Here is a 19,224-nt window from a genome sequence, read left to right on the forward strand (position 1 = left end):
TCTCCGGATTCCAGTGTGTTTGGAACTCGGTTGTCAGTTATTTTGGTATTGTTTAGGTATTTGTGTTTGAGTGTTTATGGGAGAATGTATGCGTGTGAGAGCCAGATGTGTAACGCCGTGTTGTAAGTTAGCTACACGCTAAGGAAAATGTCGCTGTAAGTAACTTTAGTACTTTCTAACGGCCTCGGTTTGGACTATTTTAATGCCATTTTACGTCGACGTCTTCAGGCTGATGTGTGGGGACGCCTAGAGTTGAGCTCCGGATTGGGAGTCCAGGAAAGGACGGGGCTCCTCCTTGGGAATAGGCCCAATATGCCCCCTCTTCACAGCAAACTCGACACATGCATGAGACGTTTTGGACTAATGGACTTAATGGGGGCATGAATAAAACGGAGAAAAACATCACGATGTCTTATAATGCTCTAGAAAATAAAGCTATTGTTCAAACATACGTAAAGAAATGGATTTAAGGGAATTTGCGTTTTGAAACAGGACGTGGGGGACAGTTGTGTAAAACTTGTTCTATATTTTGTTTCACATAAATATGTGGCTGATTTTTAACAAGACATAGTCTAAGTATGCAACAAATATCGATATAAAAGGAACAAAGTAATATCTGTAAATATAAAATATGAAGATTGTATTTGTTTTCACAGACTTTGCTTGGAAAGGAAAGGGGAATTCCTAACATCAAAGCACTAAAGAGGATTTAAAAAGAAAACAGGCCAGGTTTGGGTTCAAAAACTTTTTTGTAGACCTCCATGCCCTGCTCCAGGTTGTGTAGGTTCTGAGTCTGCCTTGAGGTGAATTGAAACGATGTGTTTTGCTGAGAAGGTCAGAGTGGATGAGCAGTGCTTTCAGCCTTGGCAAGAGCAAAAGTACACACAAGTGCCTCAGAGCCTGGGAGCATAATGGGATCTGAGTGCTGACGCAACCCGAGCCTGGATAATGAACTGCTCAAGAGCCTGAGACGGTCCATCACAAGACCCAAGGGCTCGGAGGAGCACAGAAACACGTCTGCAGTTCTGCTCTTATGTTGAATTCTGGTTCAGTTCAGAAACTGGTTTGTTTGTACCCTCCTTCAGCTACTCTGTGCAAAGCAACACTGATTGATATGTGGCTGTGGTTAGCCTAATCGGACGCAAAGCTCAGTTGTCATGGCATCTTCACAACCACAGTGGGAACGACCAACACGGAGCACAGAGGTCAGCTGTGACAGCCAAGGAGGAGGTTTAACCGTACGTGTTATGAACACTCACTCACAGCCAAAGAATGGAGGCAAGAGTGCAGGTCAGCAGGGGCTGATGGGAGCCACCAAGCCCAGCAAATACAGCATCTCATCCAGCTGCAGCAGCTCAGGGGAGTCTGGCGTCCGTAGGACTGTTATGACCAGTCTTCGCAGTCATAGGTCTGTGCCGCAGCTTTTTGAGCGTTCAGCTGCGCAGTGCTGGGACCCCAAGTTTGACTCCTCCATCTTAGAGGAGGCATGCAGAGAAAGATGCTTCCCACAGACGCAGAGGCACTTTCGCTATGTGCTCTTCTACCTGTTCACAGCTGCCATTCTCTGGAGCGTCTACTTTGTGGTCAGAGGCTCCCAGTGTGATCTCTCAACCTTTTTGCTCCCGACAGCCAGCTTTCTTGTTGTGTGTCTCCTACTTTTATTGTTCACATTCTCACGGCCTTACGTTCGGCTCCACAACCAGGCTTCCCTGGTTCTAGTCATTATTACATTCTGTGTCACTCTGGCACCACAGATGCAGACGGCTCGCTTTTTTCATGATGAGTGGCAGAGGGATAACAACATGACTCTGTGGCCTTCTGATCCAGCTCCATGTATCTCTCCTGTGGGAACTTTTTCCCTGTGTATGGAGGTGCTACTCCTGCTTTATAGCATGCTCCACTTGCGATTATATACCTTAGTTTTGCTGGGACTTCTTTACTCTGTTTTGTTTGAGACCCTTGGCTGGCTACATCTGGCCCAAATTGACAACGTGGACAAAGCTAACAGATCTTTGCTGTGGTTTGCGCTGGGCAAATTCCTCCTCCATCTGTGTGCGCATGTTATTGGCATACATTTGTTTATCATGTCAGAGGTGCGCTCACGCAGCACCTTCCTGAAGGTGGGCCAGGCCATCATGCATGGGAAGGAACTGGAGGTGGAAAAGGCACTGAAGGAGCGCATGATTCATTCTGTGATGCCACAAGTAGTGGCCGATGAGCTGATGAAGCAGGGTGATGATGAGAATGAGAATTCTGGCAAGCGCTACAGCACCACAGGCACATGCCAGGCCTCATCCTCCACGGGTCCAGCTTCGTCTTCAAGCCCCAAGAGTAACAAGCGTAAGAAAACGTCTATCCCACGAGGGCAAATCATCTTCCGGCCCTTTAACATGAAACGTATGGAGCCTGTTAGCATTCTGTTTGCCGACATTGTGGGCTTCACCAAAATGAGTGCCAACAAATCGGCTCATGCACTAGTGGGGCTCCTTAATGATCTTTTTGGACGTTTTGATCGTCTATGTGAGTTGACAAGATGTGAAAAGATCAGCACACTTGGAGACTGCTACTATTGTGTGGCTGGTTGTCCTGAGCCACGGGAAGACCATGCCTACTGCTGTGTGGATATGGGCTTGGGTATGATCCAGGCCATTGAGCAGTTTTGCCAGGAGACACGTGAGACAGTGGACATGCGTGTGGGTGTGCACACGGGAACAGTACTCTGTGGCATCCTGGGCATGAAACGCTTCAAGTTCGATGTGTGGTCTAACGATGTAAATCTGGCCAACCTTATGGAGCAGCTAGGTGTGGCTGGGAAGGTGCACCTGTCTGAGGTCACAGCCAGGTTTCTGGATGACCGCTATGTGAAAGAGGACGGAAGGGTTTTGGAACGTGCAGGACAGAGCGTCACAGAACAGCTAAAAGGTAATGTTCCTATTCTTTTCCACATATTTTGTTGTTAGTTTTCTTCTCTTATTGCAACTTTTATCTTTTATGTTCACGCTTTTTGTTTTTGTTTGTTTTGGTAAGACGCTTTTTAAAAAATTTTTTAAAGGTACATGTAGCTATATAATTGTTACATAATCTGTTTGCTACTTAATGAATTACCTTAAAATATGCGCTGAGTTACCCCATATATATTACTAAGAAAAACAGCCATATAATTGTAATAGTATTTACAAGCAATCAATTTAATATATTAATATTTGCATGCATTTATTTATTTTATGCCTCCATAGTAATGGTTGAGCAGTTTGCTTTATTTAGCATGGTATTAGAGTACAAAACAGGAACAGACTCAAAAGTGTCAAATATTGACCTTAAATCGATGAAAGTGATCCCAGCCACGAAGGTCAAGATGTCATTTTTCTGCACTGAACCAGTTGCAGTGCTAAGAGCTGAAATAAGCGTTGTTATAACATGCAGTTTTCTTATTTGTTAGGGCTCGCACTGCTCTTGGCCTGCTCATCAGCATACTTAGACAGTATAAGTGGATCGTCATGTATCTGTGCCCTCTGTGTTTGCATGGTGCTTGACGATTTAGCTGTGCATATTTGTATGGACGTGATAAAGACTGATAAGAACACAAAACAAGCCTCGCTGTCGTCTGGGAGTGTAGTGTGCTGAAACAGAGCCTAGTCCAGGGACAATCCTTAAAAGGGAAAAGGGGACAGATCCTGCCAAATAAAATTTCAGTGTAAACCAACTAAAATAAGGGACAAAATATAAAGGCATTGTGCAAGTGTCAAATCTGTAGAGTTGTAAGCGCCAGGAAGCAGTCTGGACTCCTGGTTTATGCAGTGCTTTTCATTTTTTTTGTCTGCATGTTTGGTGTATTTTGAGATGTCTGACATTTAACTTATTTGTAGATACAAAAATGAAACAAATGTCAAAATTCATCAGTGTATTTAATGTAATATGGAAGAGAATGAAGTTTAGGCGACACTGAGCAAATATTTGTATTTAATTTATTCTCTGTATTATCCTATAGAGTCTGTCCTTATATATAGTGGCTGTGTGTAGAGATCGGATATAGTATATTTGGTTTATATTTAATATAGTCTTATTTTGTATGTTTTTTAATGAATATGTATCAGAAGATATGTACATGGGAAAAATATTGGCTGTTAGATTCTGAACTAATCCCATATTTGTGCATACCTATAGACATCAACCTTTACAAAAGCACAGCAATTAAGGTCACTTTTAACTTGGCATGGTATCTTCGACCTGTGAGAGCATGTATTCCTCTGAGAGATATCGATTACTGCTAACAGGCTAGCAGCTCTATTGTTAGCCCTGATAGCATCGTCCAGACACATAGAGAGTCGACATGTGCTCACCTTAAGCTTTTTTAGTACCATCAGTAGCTATATAAAGACCAGCAGAGCCTTTGTTTTGATTTAAAGGCCTATTGACAGACATGAGATGAAGCCTGTCTTTCTTTGTCTTCCTCTATTTCTGTCAACTTCCCTCATGGGCTCCAATGCTCCATTTGCTTTTCTGCCTTTTTCTTTTTCAACATCAATTCTCACTCTCATCATGCCTGCTCACACTAAACACATTTCACTGTAGAGCTGGGTGATTTGGCCAAAACTTTTATTGCAGTAGATTTTTCTATATTGATCAATCTCGATATTTATCACAATATGAATATTATGTCACACTGTGACAAAGGACATCCTTCTAAAAATGTGAACTTTACAATACATTATTAAAATTTGTATATATATTTATATGTAGTACTGTGCAAAAGTTTTAGGCACCAGAGATTGAGATTAAAAAGCTATTTAGTTTTACCGGTTAATAATGATTTTAAATAATGTGTGCTGTTGATTTAAAAAATTCATGCAATCTGAACAATACATGGTTCTTTAAACTCACTCACACCTCCTACGTTTATAGAAAAAAATCTTATTTATTTGTTTTATTATTTACTGTGATTATATAAACATTTATACAAGCATCACACTTACTAAGAAGGGGTGTGTGTGTATGTATATATATGTGTGTGTGTGTGTGTGTGTGTATATATATATATATATATATATATATATATAAAAAATCCACCAGAAATGATTTCACTGGAACAATTACATTTTCTTACCACAGACATGAATGATATCTATGCCATGTGTCATGAAAACATTCTTGGGCCATTACCACCTCAGGCATTTAAAGAAGCTGAAAGAGTAAAAATCGTTAAAAAAAAATACACCTATTTAATATTTGATACATACACACGAGCACTTGAATTAAATCCATTATAGTCTTGTTTACGTTTTCATGTTCATGCTGTCTCCTATGTTCATTTACTGTAAAAGCATGATTAGGGAATATAAATGAAGGATTATTAAGATCTATTACCCAAAGCTTATCATTATTGAGCAAAAATTAATCATGAAACAAATCGATATAATTTTATCACCCAGCACTACTTCAAGTGTTTTTGTTTTTTTTTTAATAAATGTATAGATCACTCTGTCCTCTCAATCCTGTGTCTTCTGTATCTGTCAATTGGGACAGACTGCTGGATTTAGCAATAAGAATTTATGGCAGTGGGAGAGTGTTCACAGTTGGATTTTCAGCCATGTTTTCAGGCATGTTTGTTCTCTCATTCAGGACGTGTTCAGATTATGCCAGGGTCCCAGAGATTGAATAATCTTCAAAGCCACCTGCCTGCTTCATTGCAGTTATAGCTTTGGAACAGACATGTACATGAAAGAGTGAGTGTTAAGAGTGGAATGGATGTCACCATTTAAAAAAAAAAAAAATAAATAAAAAAAAACCTTTCAGTGTCATATGATCAGTCCTTTCACATAATGTGTCACGTCTATGTGTGTGCGTGGACAGTAATGATTACCAGTTTGCTGTGGAGTTCATCAGGGTGATGTAGAGTGGAAAGAGGCTGGACTTGAGCCAACTAGTTCTGGCAGGGATGCCCCTGTACCTCCTTTCTGATGGTAGGATGTTGTACAGTGTGTGGCTAGAGTAGGAGAGGTCCCTCAAGATGCTGCATGCTCTGTGCAGGCAGTGCTGGTGTTGAATGTCTCAGATGGCAGGGAGTTGTACGCTAATAATGCGCTGAGCTGGGCCTTCCTGTCAACCACAGTGGAGCTGCCATACCATCCTGTCTCAGTTGGTCACAGGACGCTCTTGACCTTGCAGTGTTAAAAATATGTTAGGAGAAGTGTACATACTTAAGTAGTTAGCTGCATTAGGTTGGGTAAACTAAATCTGTTTAACAACTTGAGTGTGTCACAGGATGTGTAACGGGCCCATTTAAGAGAAAAATAGTTTGCATGCAAATGTTTAAAGAAAGCTGCAATATATTTTTTTCCACCTATTCAACTGCATGTGTAAGTTATCACTGTTGACACAAAGCTTTATATCATCCGAATGTTAATGTTTTTTAATGCGATAAAGGCATACAAAGCAGACAGAGAAACAGATTAGAATTTGAATTAGTAGAATTTTTATATTTCCACAATTTAGTGTGAAGCTTAATCAGGACCAGGAAGTGTGTCTTGTAATTGTTTTGTGACAGTTGCTGTCATGGGATGTGTCTGGGCTTACATTCCTGCCCTAATTTCAGACTTAGTAGTTTGCCATGCTACATTGCAAATTACAGCATGTTAAATAAATAAATATGTAAAGAACATAAAGACACCAGAACGTATGGCACAAAGATGAAGCAGATTCTGTACTCAGAACGTTTTGACCCAAAATCATGACTGTGTATGATCTCCTCACAGTTTCTCTTGGAAAACATGTACAGAATATTAGCAATATTTGTAGGCACCGTATATAATTTGGAAAGTCAACTGCTTTAACTTGCAGCTACTGCTAGTACATGTCTTTTTACAGTCTTGTATTTTATATATGCAATATTGACCACCCATACTGTGGGAAATGGAGTTCCAGGAAAGAGAAAATATTGATATAGAGAAAGATAGAGTTTGTACTCTGAACCTTCAGTATTAGTTGAATGAAAATGCAGACTCAGCCATCTCAGGTGTTCAGCTGCAAGGTGTGTGAATCTGTGTGCTATCAGTCCATCAGCACTTTGCCCTGCTGTTTCCCCTCCATTCTGTTCTTCTGTAACGATGACTCACCACTTTTTCTGCATAAGCCATACCCCAGCTTTTGCTGGGACTGCAGCAGGGGCCTAGGCAGCATCTGGAAGTTGTTCAAAGCGATGCGCTCTCTGTCTAAGTTAGGATGGGCTTTCCATCGCGATGTAATGGGGCATTGTTCCTTTGATCAAGAGCCTGTTTCTCATTAAACCTCAAAGCATGTGGAAACCAGTGGGTAGTAAATAGTCACGTTTACTCCACTTATGGAAAATATTAATGATATTATACTGAGTACTTTCAAATTATTTATCAACTACAGTTTGTCCAATTCAGCCAATTCAGTGAAACTTCCCTGAAGTGCCATAAGCCTTTCCCTTGCGCATAGTAGAAACTGGTGAGTTTTTCTTCACTCAAAATGTATTTTCCTCCTGGGAAATGTTTTCCCATTTGTGAGAGCTCTGTTTATTGGCTAATGTGGTTTTCCTCACACAAAGTAACTTTCACATTTTTAATAGGATCCGACACCATAGATCAGGCTGCTTCTCTTAAATGAACGTACTCAAGGGTGGAACATTTTCCGCCTTGCACTTTAGACATTTACTCTTTCTGCTTCTTTAAACGCTTGAGGTGGAAATGCCCTAAGAATGTTTTCCTGAAAAGACAAATCATCAGTTTTTTGTGGTTAATATTTTATTTTTTATTTTTGTGTTATTGTTTCAGTGAAATTCTTCCTTGTGAATTTGAGCAATGTGCACACTTGTGTATAAAATTTAATATAAATTTAGCACATTGTAAGAAAATTTGTGTTTGGTAGATTATTTCTTTGTGTAACAATGTTTTTGATAATGAATTTTATACCAATGGAAAGCCTGTTAATTTCCTTTTTAATGTGTGACGCATTTGTGTAATGTGCAGCAGAGCTGTGTATGTGGGTTGTGCCCAAGTAAAATTTGCCAGATCCTCTCTGCCAATGCCGGCGGTAGTTTTACTGGGTGTCTTCGAGAATCTTGGAGAATTCTTTACAGACATACGATATATAAATTTACATATTGGTCGAAACACTATATTGATCTGATACATTTGTTGAATTAATATGCCACATACCTCACCTTTTGGGAGAAACTTAAGGCATACGGATTGACTTAAACATTACTAACAAAAATATTAACAAAATATAACAAATTAACACAGATATAAATTAACTGAAATGCTATTTATTTGTCACTAAAATTAACAATTGTGAAGGACCTTGACACAGCATTCAAATTCAAAAGAAAATGTTTAAAATATATCAAATTTCTTAAAATATATTAAAATAAATAAAAGGTGTCAGCCAAAAATCTTCAAGCACACAAACAGTAATCAATCTTATTCTTAAATGTTTATTGTAAACAGAAATCCAAAATGAAATCTAGGAGCTGAACCTGAGAATAAACAAATAACTTGGTCAAATACAATCAGTAATCAAACATTGTAAACATGAAAACATTTAGTATAATTCAAAATATAATGTATCAGTTGAAAACGAGGAAAAAATAATTAGCTTAAATAACTTGAATCAAGTGAATGGATTGGTCCGCCTATTTATCCGATACACTGTTCAACTTATTTTGTTAATATCAGGACAGATATTCGATCCCTAATGTTGAGGATGACTGAGTGTTTCGAAGGGCACCAGAACATTTGTCAGATATGTGATGGTGATTTTCTTCAGTACCAAATTTCTCAGATGTGTGTGCTGTGAGCATCCTGACTAGTCACAGTTCCAGATGGGTAATTTCCATGTGAGTTCTGCTAATTAGGCATGCCACAATTGTTGCATAATTGCTTGGCAAGAATTTTCCACCTTTGTTTGCTTAACAATCATATTTGTCAAAACGTTTACACAATGTAACAAGGTTTTGGTAAGAAAAGTGCCGGCCAATATCTATTAATGTTACATGATTGAATTATCAATTGCCTTTATGGCCAAAATTTGTGAAGACCTGCTTATTATTATTATTATTATTACTCCTGAACATTACTCCTGAAGTTTGTTCCAACAACTGCCTCTACTCTTGTGTAAAATGTCTCACTCTATATGATGAAAGCTTTTTGTAAGCTTTTGATGGCATTCACAAGTTTAAGGACTAAGTGAGGTCAGGTAGTGATATTGAATTATTAGTTCTAGATCATTAAAAACATTATAACTCATCCCACAGTTGCTAAAAATTTTCAGAGAACATGGTGCTATCTGATTATTTGCATTTTGCAACTGCTCTAGAGAGCCCTGATTCATTTCTTATCACGCTATGTACATGTGTAACTAGCATTCACTTCACATTGCGCAGCCCAAATGTTTGTCCCTCTACAGAGACAGGTGGGTAAGACAGGAATGAATATGTGCTTGTTCTCTGCATTAGAGACAGTAGTGTTGGGAAGGTCTACACTGTCTAACAAATGGCCTCCACACACTGCCAGCCTGCTCACCTCACATGGCTGTCTGACTCTGCGGAGTGTGGGGGGTGTGAATGGAGTCTAAAAACACACACACACACATGCATCCACACACTGTTACATACAAACACAGACACTGACTATTTGCATCGCTGTTGTGAGAAGGATTATATCACTGTCTGTCTCTCTTTTCATATCTACACAAGTGTGTTTTTTGAGTGCAGGAGACAGCTGTGTGGGTGTGTGTGTAAGAGAGAGAGAGTAAATAGATAAAACAGATTAATTGTAGACAAAGGGACATGTGTATTGATTTGTTAGCTGGCACCTTTTGTAATTGAAATTGTATTAAAAAAAAATCTATATTCTAAAAAAAGATTTTTTACCAAAATATTGTTTGATAAATTGTGTGACAGTTTTTTAAAGATGGGCCAGATCTGATCCTGTATTGGCATTATGTCCGATATTCACATATCGGTTATTTGACGGCAGATCCACATACCGATTCTTTTTCCGGTTTCCAGATTGCACTGTACCATGAACCTTTTTTAAAAACATAACTCAAAGACATATCACTGATCACGTCACATCTTACCATGAACTTGTGCCAAGTTCAGTCTGTAATTGAGGCCCTGTCTGCGTTTCTGCCCCGTTGTTTGCGTTTTGGCTTTCTGTTCACATTAAAACTGCATTGTGGGTCACTGAAAACTGATGTTTTTGAAAGCATTCTACAAAGTGGAGATTTTTGAAAACACTGTTGTCAGTGTAGTTATGTTTAACGCCAAACGGAACATCTGGAAAAAAAAAAACTGAGCCACACTGCTCTAGTCACATTAGCAGAACATGCTCAGAATCTTGTACTATTCTATATCAGGGCCATGCATGTATGTGAGAGAGGAGCTTGCTTGGGGGAGATTTAAAGAAGGATGTTGACTATTTGGACACAAAGACAGGGAGAAGAATACAGCGGAAAATAGAAAGGGCGATACAGAAATAAATTTGAAAATTTGAAACAAAAGTTTTGGAGTTGTTGCATTCTTGAGTAAAGGTGGACATTTTTGAAAACTCTGGTGTTGACGAAGATTTATTTTTTTAACGTAGATAAAATGTTGTCTGCACTTGTTGTCTGCATCATGTCAGTGATGTTTTTAAAACGGGCCCTCATCACACATTAGCTGTTGGTTTGATTAGATTATGACCAGGTATAATCTGACATCCAGAAAATATAGAGCACTGACACAACAAGAGGATAACTGTGGTTACATTGTTACTAATATTACTTTTATAACGATTAAAATCTTGCTGATAGTATGTCTACTAATTGTGTAGGAGAATGCGACAGAAGTAGGAGTGTAACAGAAATTTGCTTTGGAATGTATTTACATACAATATGTGGTGCGTATGTTTTGCTCTTCTAATAATAAGTGATGTGTGATCTATTTCAGCCTCATGATGTAACCTTAAACGCCCAACCAACAACAATAATTATAATATTAAAGTTAAAAAAGCTCTTGTATCAGATTCTGTATCAGGAGTTGTGTATTCGGATTGGAACTGAAGATATTTGGATAGGTGCATCACAACAATTTTTGTTTAAAACAATGTTCTTAAATTGACAAAGGCATGCAAGCAAAACATTTGTAGACTTGGGGATGCCACAGTCATTCATGGCGTAATTGACCTTTCTCTATTTATGTAATTATAGCTCTCTTTCAACATATGCAACAAAATTGGTGATTGCGTATTCTTTCAAGTTTGAAGAGCTGTTCAGTGATGCTGTGTTTGTAGCAATTTGAAAAGTTTGAGGAAAAATTTTTTTTTTTTAAATCTTGGATCCGTTTTCCCCCAGCTTGAATTCATTTTGTGAAAGGGGTAGAACATCAAAACATCAAAATTGCACCATAATAGTCAGATATTTACAGCTGTGTGTGCATAGAACTAAGAAAGACGTGTAAAAGTAATGTGTTTTTTGTTCTTTGAGGTTTGTTGTGTGTGTTTAGGAAAAGATCATCTGCATCTCCACATTAAACTTAGTAATTTGCCCCCAAGACCCAAAGAAATATCTTCATTTAGAAACTAATTGCATCAGCATTGGTTTCCTTCCTGCCTGTTCATTTGATGCCCTGGCAGCCTTTGGCCCTGCTGCTGTGTTAATGCTCTGTCTGCTCATCACAGTTAATCCAAAATGCATATTTTAGAAGTTATATTTCTAGTTTAAAAAAAAAAATTTATATATATATATATATATATAATTATTATTATTATTATTATTATTTTTTATTCTTTTAGATGTAAATACGCCTTTTGTGTTGAGTCAGTATGAACTGACATATGCATGTCCAGTCCCAGTAGTTCTCTCCTGTTGCTGTGTACTTTTAGGTAAGTAGCCCTTCTCTGCACAGGGTGTATCCATACAAAAATGAAAAATTTCAATAGTGAACACTCAAAGCTAATGGCTGGGAGTCTGACTCAGCACTCCTCATTTAGCAACATTTCCACCAAAAACCAGAATACAAAATTTAAAAAATGGTGAAATTAAACTTGCAAAATTCAATACATATCTACAAATCACATCTGACAATCTTCACAGCAGATTTATGCAAATTAAATGGAATTTATTCCATTTAACTTTCCTATTTGAGGCTATCTATGGAACACTGCAGTTTCAAATTAGAAATGCACAGCCATGTTCTTGGCATTTTGATTCACTATTGTTGCTTTTCCACCACATGATCCGGCTGTAAACGACTCGGCTCGGCATGCTTAAAGCTTGTCGCTTTTCCACTGGCAGGGCTCCCGCTGAGAAATGGAGCTGGCAACGTTGCAAAAACCTGTCTCTGACAGGAATTGCTGGATTTGAAAACAACAACAACGGCAGCGGTAAAGTTAGGTGCTGTTTATTCACCATGAATTGAGGTGTTGTTTTAGGTTTTCTTGGACTTGGCTACATGCCAAGCTCTCACAGATCAATTATACTTGCTGCATGTTCGGCTTTCACTGGAAATTTTACAAGCTTGGAAACTTTACAAGTTTGTGCTGGATTTGAATGAGCTCTGAATTTTGTGGTGATTGACATGGCAAGGGGGTGGAAAGGTTCTGCTAAATTTCCAGTAAATTACTGGTAACTTTCCATGGGAACTTTGGGAATTTATTGGAATTAATAGGAAATATTGGATAATTGAGAGGAAATATATCATACGCTTTCATCAATGTAATCTTTTCTTTTCAACAGCAGACATGTAGGCATAACCATAAAAATAATAACTATGACATGTGATGTCAAAGTTGATGCACGTGGCATTCTTCTGTTGAATAAAATGACAAAGTGTAAAAACAATAAAGCTGTCTTTAGCAGTCTTCAAAATGTTAAATAAATAATAAGTATTAATTCTTGGTTACAAAAACCCATTGAGGTAAAAAATATAGGTAGGTAGCCTGGGTAAACTAGTCTCTTAAATGAAATTGCTCATTAAGCTTTTCTGATTTACCAGTTAGCAAGCAATTGTGAGATTACACCTTAATATAATAGTTGCTTTCAGTGCTATTACTGTCAATACAAATAAGAACCTTGTCAAAAATTAATTGACTTTAGGTAGTCCCTTATTCCAAATACGTGCTTTTAATAGTGGTGAGGTTTCTAGAAATCATCTGGACATATGCTGTACATATGATGGAGGAATGAACAGGGCAGGGGGTGTGGTCTCAATAGCCCTTCAGTGTGTAATGTGCCTGGTATTGAGCAGCTTTGCTCTTCAACTGTTTTGGTATCATATCTAATTATTTTAGCCAAGATTATGCTTCAGTATATTTTTTACCAACTATATACAAGTTTCTCACCTTTAGCTTCAAATATTCCCAATTTATTCCCATAATTTCCAATTAATTCCCATGGTAAATTTCCCAACTTTGAAAATTCCCAGAATTTTGCAAGCACATGGCTCTGGCCAATCAGCCCTCTGTAGGGCACATCACCATTTAGTACCTTCTTGGGACGGTTGGAACCCAGAGTGAGTTGGGACTGAAATCCTATCCCATTCCAGGGACCAGATTTGGCCAGTGGAAAAGTGTCTCGTAGTGTCGTGTAGGTTCCCTGCAATGGAAAAGCGCTATATAATAAATCATCTAGAATATAAACAACACAAGGACATGTTTTTGAGGTAAAAAAAAAAAAAACTTGAGTCTTTAAAGGGGACATATTTGTACTCTTTTCCAAAAGTTAATGAAACATCTGTTTAGAATGTCCAGTTCCAGTGGCAGTTGTAAATGACCCTCTATTTACACCAAAAGTGGAAGGTTTAACAGAGAGGCGAGGAGCTTTGTCTTTCCCCCAGTCTCATTTTCACCATATTTAATCTTTATACACATTTCTCTGCACTGGTTAGCTTCATTTAACCCCATCTTTGTGCTCTCACAAATACGTGGGTCCAGCACTGGTTTTGGGAATCTCAGATGAGGAATTGGAACAACTCAGAAACATTTCTCCCGCATTGTATCATTTCCGATTGAGTTGCCTTTTTCGCTGAGACCGCCATTTTTTTTTCTTTGTTAAACATTTTTATTCATCCCAGAAGCCCAAACCATGTCTGAGGAAATCTCTCTATGAGATGTCTGCGTCTCTGTGGAGAAGAGTTGAGTTCATGTTCCTGTACTACTTTGGTTCTGCATACGCAATGTCCGTCCGACTTCTGACCACATTCCGATCACATTCATTGCTTCCTCAATGCGAAGCATAGTTATATTTTTGGAGAGGTGGGCGTCAGGCCAGGGTCAACGCAGGAGTATAAATTGGGCTTTAGACAGACCACAAAGTGGCTGGGTTTTTATTTATTTATTTATTTATTTATTTATTTAATACAGTTTGTGGGGTGGCCAAGTCTCCAGAACCCCAAAGTGAAGTGCTAATGCAATCAACAAGGGATTTTTACATATGTCCCATTTAAGCTAGATGCATCTAGTATAATGGATTTTCTCATGGTCATTAAGCTGCAACTCACTTTTATAGAATTACAAGCCAAGAAAATATATTTTTATAAAATAGCCTTCAAAAACACATTTAAACATACATATGCATGCAAAGTGATTTTAAGAGCAATTTTTGTTAAGAAATTGAGGAGGAACATGTCAACTGCATGTGTAAAAGGTACTACAATAATTTTAAATATCAAAACTGCTCAAAATAAATAAGGCCACAAAATTTGATATTTCACTTCCCTGCCTATCTCTGCTTTCAGAGTACATTAGTAAGAAACTGAGGAGGACCATGCCAGCTGCATACATAAAAGATTAGTTTGTAAACGTCTCTCATGTGCAAGCACTTAATTACAAATAACACACTGTGGTTTTGTGTCCATGTTGCCTCTGAACATCATCACAAATCGTGGCCCAGCAGTTGAGAATCGCTGGATTAAATTATGTAAGTGCTGAATTAAAAGTAGGTTTCAGTCCTCTGTTTTTTTAAGGTTACTGCTTTATTCAGATGTTCAAAAAAGTGTCCTATAGAAACAAATCTGTAGTTAATTCTTTTAGCATAGATGAGTAGCATAGCTCAAATCTCACATTGCTGATGTGATTTATGACATGCTTGAATAATTATTTTTATTTATCAATAGCAGTTTTAATTACATTTCATACCTCCAATAATTTTCTTGCTTTGTGCCCAGTGACTCCAGGTATGCTCCAGACCCTCTGAACTGGGCATTGATTATAGACAATGAATGAATGAATAGTTGAAGTTGAACAGTGTCTTAAAAATTGACAGTTAAATGTCAGATTTTAATGATTTGAAAAAAGAAGGTATTTAAGTAAGTTCGTCTGTGTTGCTGTGGTACAGTTAAAGACTAAGAGTATCTTATTGATCACAGTTGTTCAAGAGCTTGCCTTGGAAGATTGCAAAAATTCTGGTATTATTACCATCGTACAATATTATATATCATTATATGCCAGTCATTGTATTAATATGGTTGCTACTTTCTGTTCTCGTTTATTTTTAATTCCCGCTATGCTCTTCTTGATGTACCCCTGTCCTGCATATTTTGATGCTTTTTTGGAGCTCTAATGTATCTGACCATCTAATCTACTCTTTAAAAACTTCATATGTTTGTTTGGATCACAGAAAACCATAACATACAGGGCAATAGTAATGAGAGAATTAAGGGAATGAGCAAGTGAATGAAAAAGAGAAGGCGTGAAAGTTTGTGGTTATTCGTAAATGAAATGTCTAAGTCTGTTTTGCTTTCTGATGACAACACTCCCCTCCCTCCCTGCCCATCTGTCTGCCCTCTCTCTCTCTTGCACTTTTTCTGCTTGGCCACTGTACTTACAGTGTGACTAATCAACCAAGAGTGTTCCTGCAGATAAGGAGCCACTCTGAAGTCACTCACATGCACATACACACAAACACACACAAGCACACATCAACGTTCTGATAGCTTCATTTGCTTTCTCAGTTTTCTTTGAAAGAGCTAATCAGTGAGCTATTCAGCTGGGCCTTGTTACCTCACTGATAATACATTCTTGTTCCAAAATCTAGGTTGTTGTTTGGCTGTCCAAATTGCATTTGTTCTGCATGCTATTAAAGTCAATGCTTCTTGATTAGTTAGAAGTCAATTACAACTTCCAGCAACTCAGCACACTCACTTCTCGCTCAAGCCACACCCATGTTCCATTTTGTTTATATGAAAGAAAGTGTTGTTCTGGAATCAGATATTAATGGGGCTATTGATGTCAGTGTTGATATACATATTGCTCAATTCCTAGCTCTAGTCATTATATAGAAGTCATTTTCATAATGTCTTATGTAGTGAGTTAAAATTATATTTTTATATATTTTTTTCTTTAATACGGGCTACAATACAATCATGTGCTGTTTAATGTTTTACTGGTCAATGTTAACATGTGTGGTCTTTAAATGCATAGTGGTATAGGGGCTACTGCTTTGATTAAATAATGTTTCCCTTCAGGAATTTCTCAGGAATAAATTCTCATTTCTCCTTAGCGCCGTTCTTTAGAACTCCTTCAATTTGAAATAAAATCTGTATATTTAATGCTGGACGTGGAGCCATTAACAGCTCCAACACGGCCAGGCAGCCAGTAGGTAGCATTGGCAAAAATCACACTATACAGCACTAACTGACATATATAATATTACAGTACTGTACTCTACTGAAGGTGTCTCACAATAGAGTAGACTAAAATGACTGTATGATTATGGTAATATCTGGCCTGCATCCATTTTGGTCCGTGTCCTGCTTCACTGTAAATAATGTTGACATATAGTGCGCACTTTCCGCACACCAGTTTCAACTTGCACTGGGTGTTATGCTTAAGCTGAAATTTTGTAATGATTGATTTGATGCAAATTGTTACTCAGTAGTATTCATGTATTTTGTCAATTTTCTTTCTTTCCTGCAGAAACTTAACTTCAGACATAAAAATAGGCATTAGGTTATTTGATTGGTACCCATAAAAGTATTTTGTACACAACCTTAGTAAATGTGGACGCACAGACATGAGAGTAGAATGAATGTATATATATGTATACATTTTTAACATTTATTTTTTTAATCGTCAACTGTGTTGTGGACTTTAGTGTTAGTAGAGGCTGTACTTATTGTCGATAGAATTTTATTTATTTATTTTTAGATCTATAGATCCATGTAGTGTCTAAGATAGACTCAGAAATGTGTTTTGCAAAAGTAACATTTGTCACTTTATCTTCCTTTTATTTGAGGCTATTTCTGGGGCTGAATTGCTGTTTTCATACTGATACAGGTTTGACTTTGTAAACAAACCCTAACCCTATATTTGGTCTCATTAAGAGATCAAAAGTAAAGCCAGTATTGGGTCAGTGGATTTTGACAGTTTTTGCAAATGAAATAACTCCTATTCACCTGAGGACAAAATGCATGCGTACGCACCCACATGCACAGGCACACACAGACATGCCGGGTGCTGTATACCAGACTGGTTTAGCCAGTACAAAGCTTAAACAAAAAAAATTTATGTGCGCCTGCATGCTCATACAACGTGCTATTTTTATCTCTCTTGTCACAACTAATAACTAATGGAGTTTGGGGAGGTCTAATTTAAGAACTGTAAAGGTGTGTGTAATGTGTTATGTAAATACTAAAGTCAGTGAGTGTGGAACATGTACTGTACTTTCAGAGCTCCAGGCATGTGTACAGTGGCTAAAAAGCCCAAATGCACTGCAAATTAAAACAAGCTGCACAAGCACAGAAAAAGGTCACTCAAAACAAAGACACCTGGGCAGTTTTTTTTTTTTTTTTAATTAAAAATATCTGCAAAACAAAAATAATAATAATAATAATTTGAATTTTATATGGTATGGTTACCTGGATATGTGGTTACCTGTCAAAATATCTTTCCCAAATTTGTACTGCCTCTATAAAACCTTCCCTGGAGAACCATCTACACACCAAGACATATCACAAAAATAAATTATGTTTATCAGAGTGAAGCATAATTTCAGAGGTAAAATTTTGGCAATGCTATAATGACACATGACAAAACTCTGGATTGTAAAACATGATTCACATCAAATTTATTTTGGTGACATGTCTTGGTGTGTAGATGTTATCTTCCATTGCATTGTAGGTTCTCCAGGGAGGATTTTATAGGGGGAGTATAAATTTAGCAATACTGTTTTGCCAAAATTGTAAACACCTCTTCCCAAAGTATTCCGAAATACTTTGTTTTTGAGATATTATTGATAAAAAACAATCCTGTGTTCTGCACCAACCATTAAAACAACATGTATTCATTATTAAATGCAGTAAAACTAATGCTTAGGCACTGTTCTGGTGTTTGATGTGATAGAAGTCTAACACTTGCTTTAAACAGAAACAACAGGAATTGTGAGTGTAATCTGTTGTGCACGTGCTGTTTGAGCACACATGTCGGATTATGGCAGGGCTTTGTTCTTCTGTGTGTACACATTTTTTTAGGGGTGCAGTAGAACACCTCTAGTAAACGTATCTTGTAATTTTCTGAACACACACTGACAGTAAATACTTATGTGAAGCTATATTCAGAGAGCTGGGAAAAATCTAACATATCTTTCATACATATTTATAGTAGAAATCATACACTTTACCCTAGAAATCAGAACTCATTTTGCCTGTACCTGGGATAATTTTTAGATTATCGTAGATTTTCAAAACAACAAATGTCCTTATAATTGGGGAATTTAGTAAATTTAAGCATCACCCAATGTGGAAATATTTAATTCTGCATGCACAGTTTATGTAGTATGTAGTGAAGATGCATGGACTGATTGGGTGTGACCAGATCAGTCTAATTTAACTTATTCTGTGCTGGTCACATTTACAGTTGTCCACTGCACAAGTAGGACAGCAGAAAGAACATAAATTCACAGTCACAGAACGCTGCAGTTGCATGATTTGTTCTTCTTTGGATTTAGAGAAACACAGAAGGAGAGGGAGGAACTGTTAGGCAAAACGTGAATGAGAGCCAATCATTTGATCGCTGTGGCTTACTCTCAGCACTGGGATTGATTTTTGATATCAGGAATCAGCTTGGCACTTTGAGCCAGTCACAGCAGGAACGTTTTTCAGTCCCGTTTAAATAAACACCTGGCTCTCAGCGCTTCTAGTGTTAAATTTGTTACTTGTTAAGGCTGATGTTATCTTGTTTATTGATTTCCACTTCAAATGCCATCTTAGATGGCAGATATATGCTT

The 19,224-nt window shown here is 37.7% G+C and overlaps 1 protein-coding gene across 2 annotated transcripts in view; it reads left to right on the top strand.

Annotated features, from left to right (window-relative positions):
* The window catches only part of LOC136678869 (adenylate cyclase type 9-like), a 53,645-nt gene that overhangs the window by 776 nt on the left and 33,645 nt on the right, over positions 1-19,224 (top strand). Inside the window, exon 2 of one of the 2 annotated variants that reach the window (XM_066657037.1) lies at positions 657-2,922. In XM_066657037.1, the coding sequence (XP_066513134.1) occupies positions 1,158-2,922 (1,765 nt within the window). In that variant the 5' untranslated portion in view covers positions 657-1,157. Of the gene's footprint in view, positions 1-352; positions 2,923-19,224 lie in introns of those variants that run through there. The other variant, XM_066657036.1, reaches the window with a different exon arrangement.

The sequence above is a fragment of the Hoplias malabaricus genome, chromosome Y (assembly GCF_029633855.1).
Source record: "Hoplias malabaricus isolate fHopMal1 chromosome Y, fHopMal1.hap1, whole genome shotgun sequence".
Taxonomy (NCBI): Eukaryota; Metazoa; Chordata; class Actinopteri; order Characiformes; family Erythrinidae; genus Hoplias; species Hoplias malabaricus.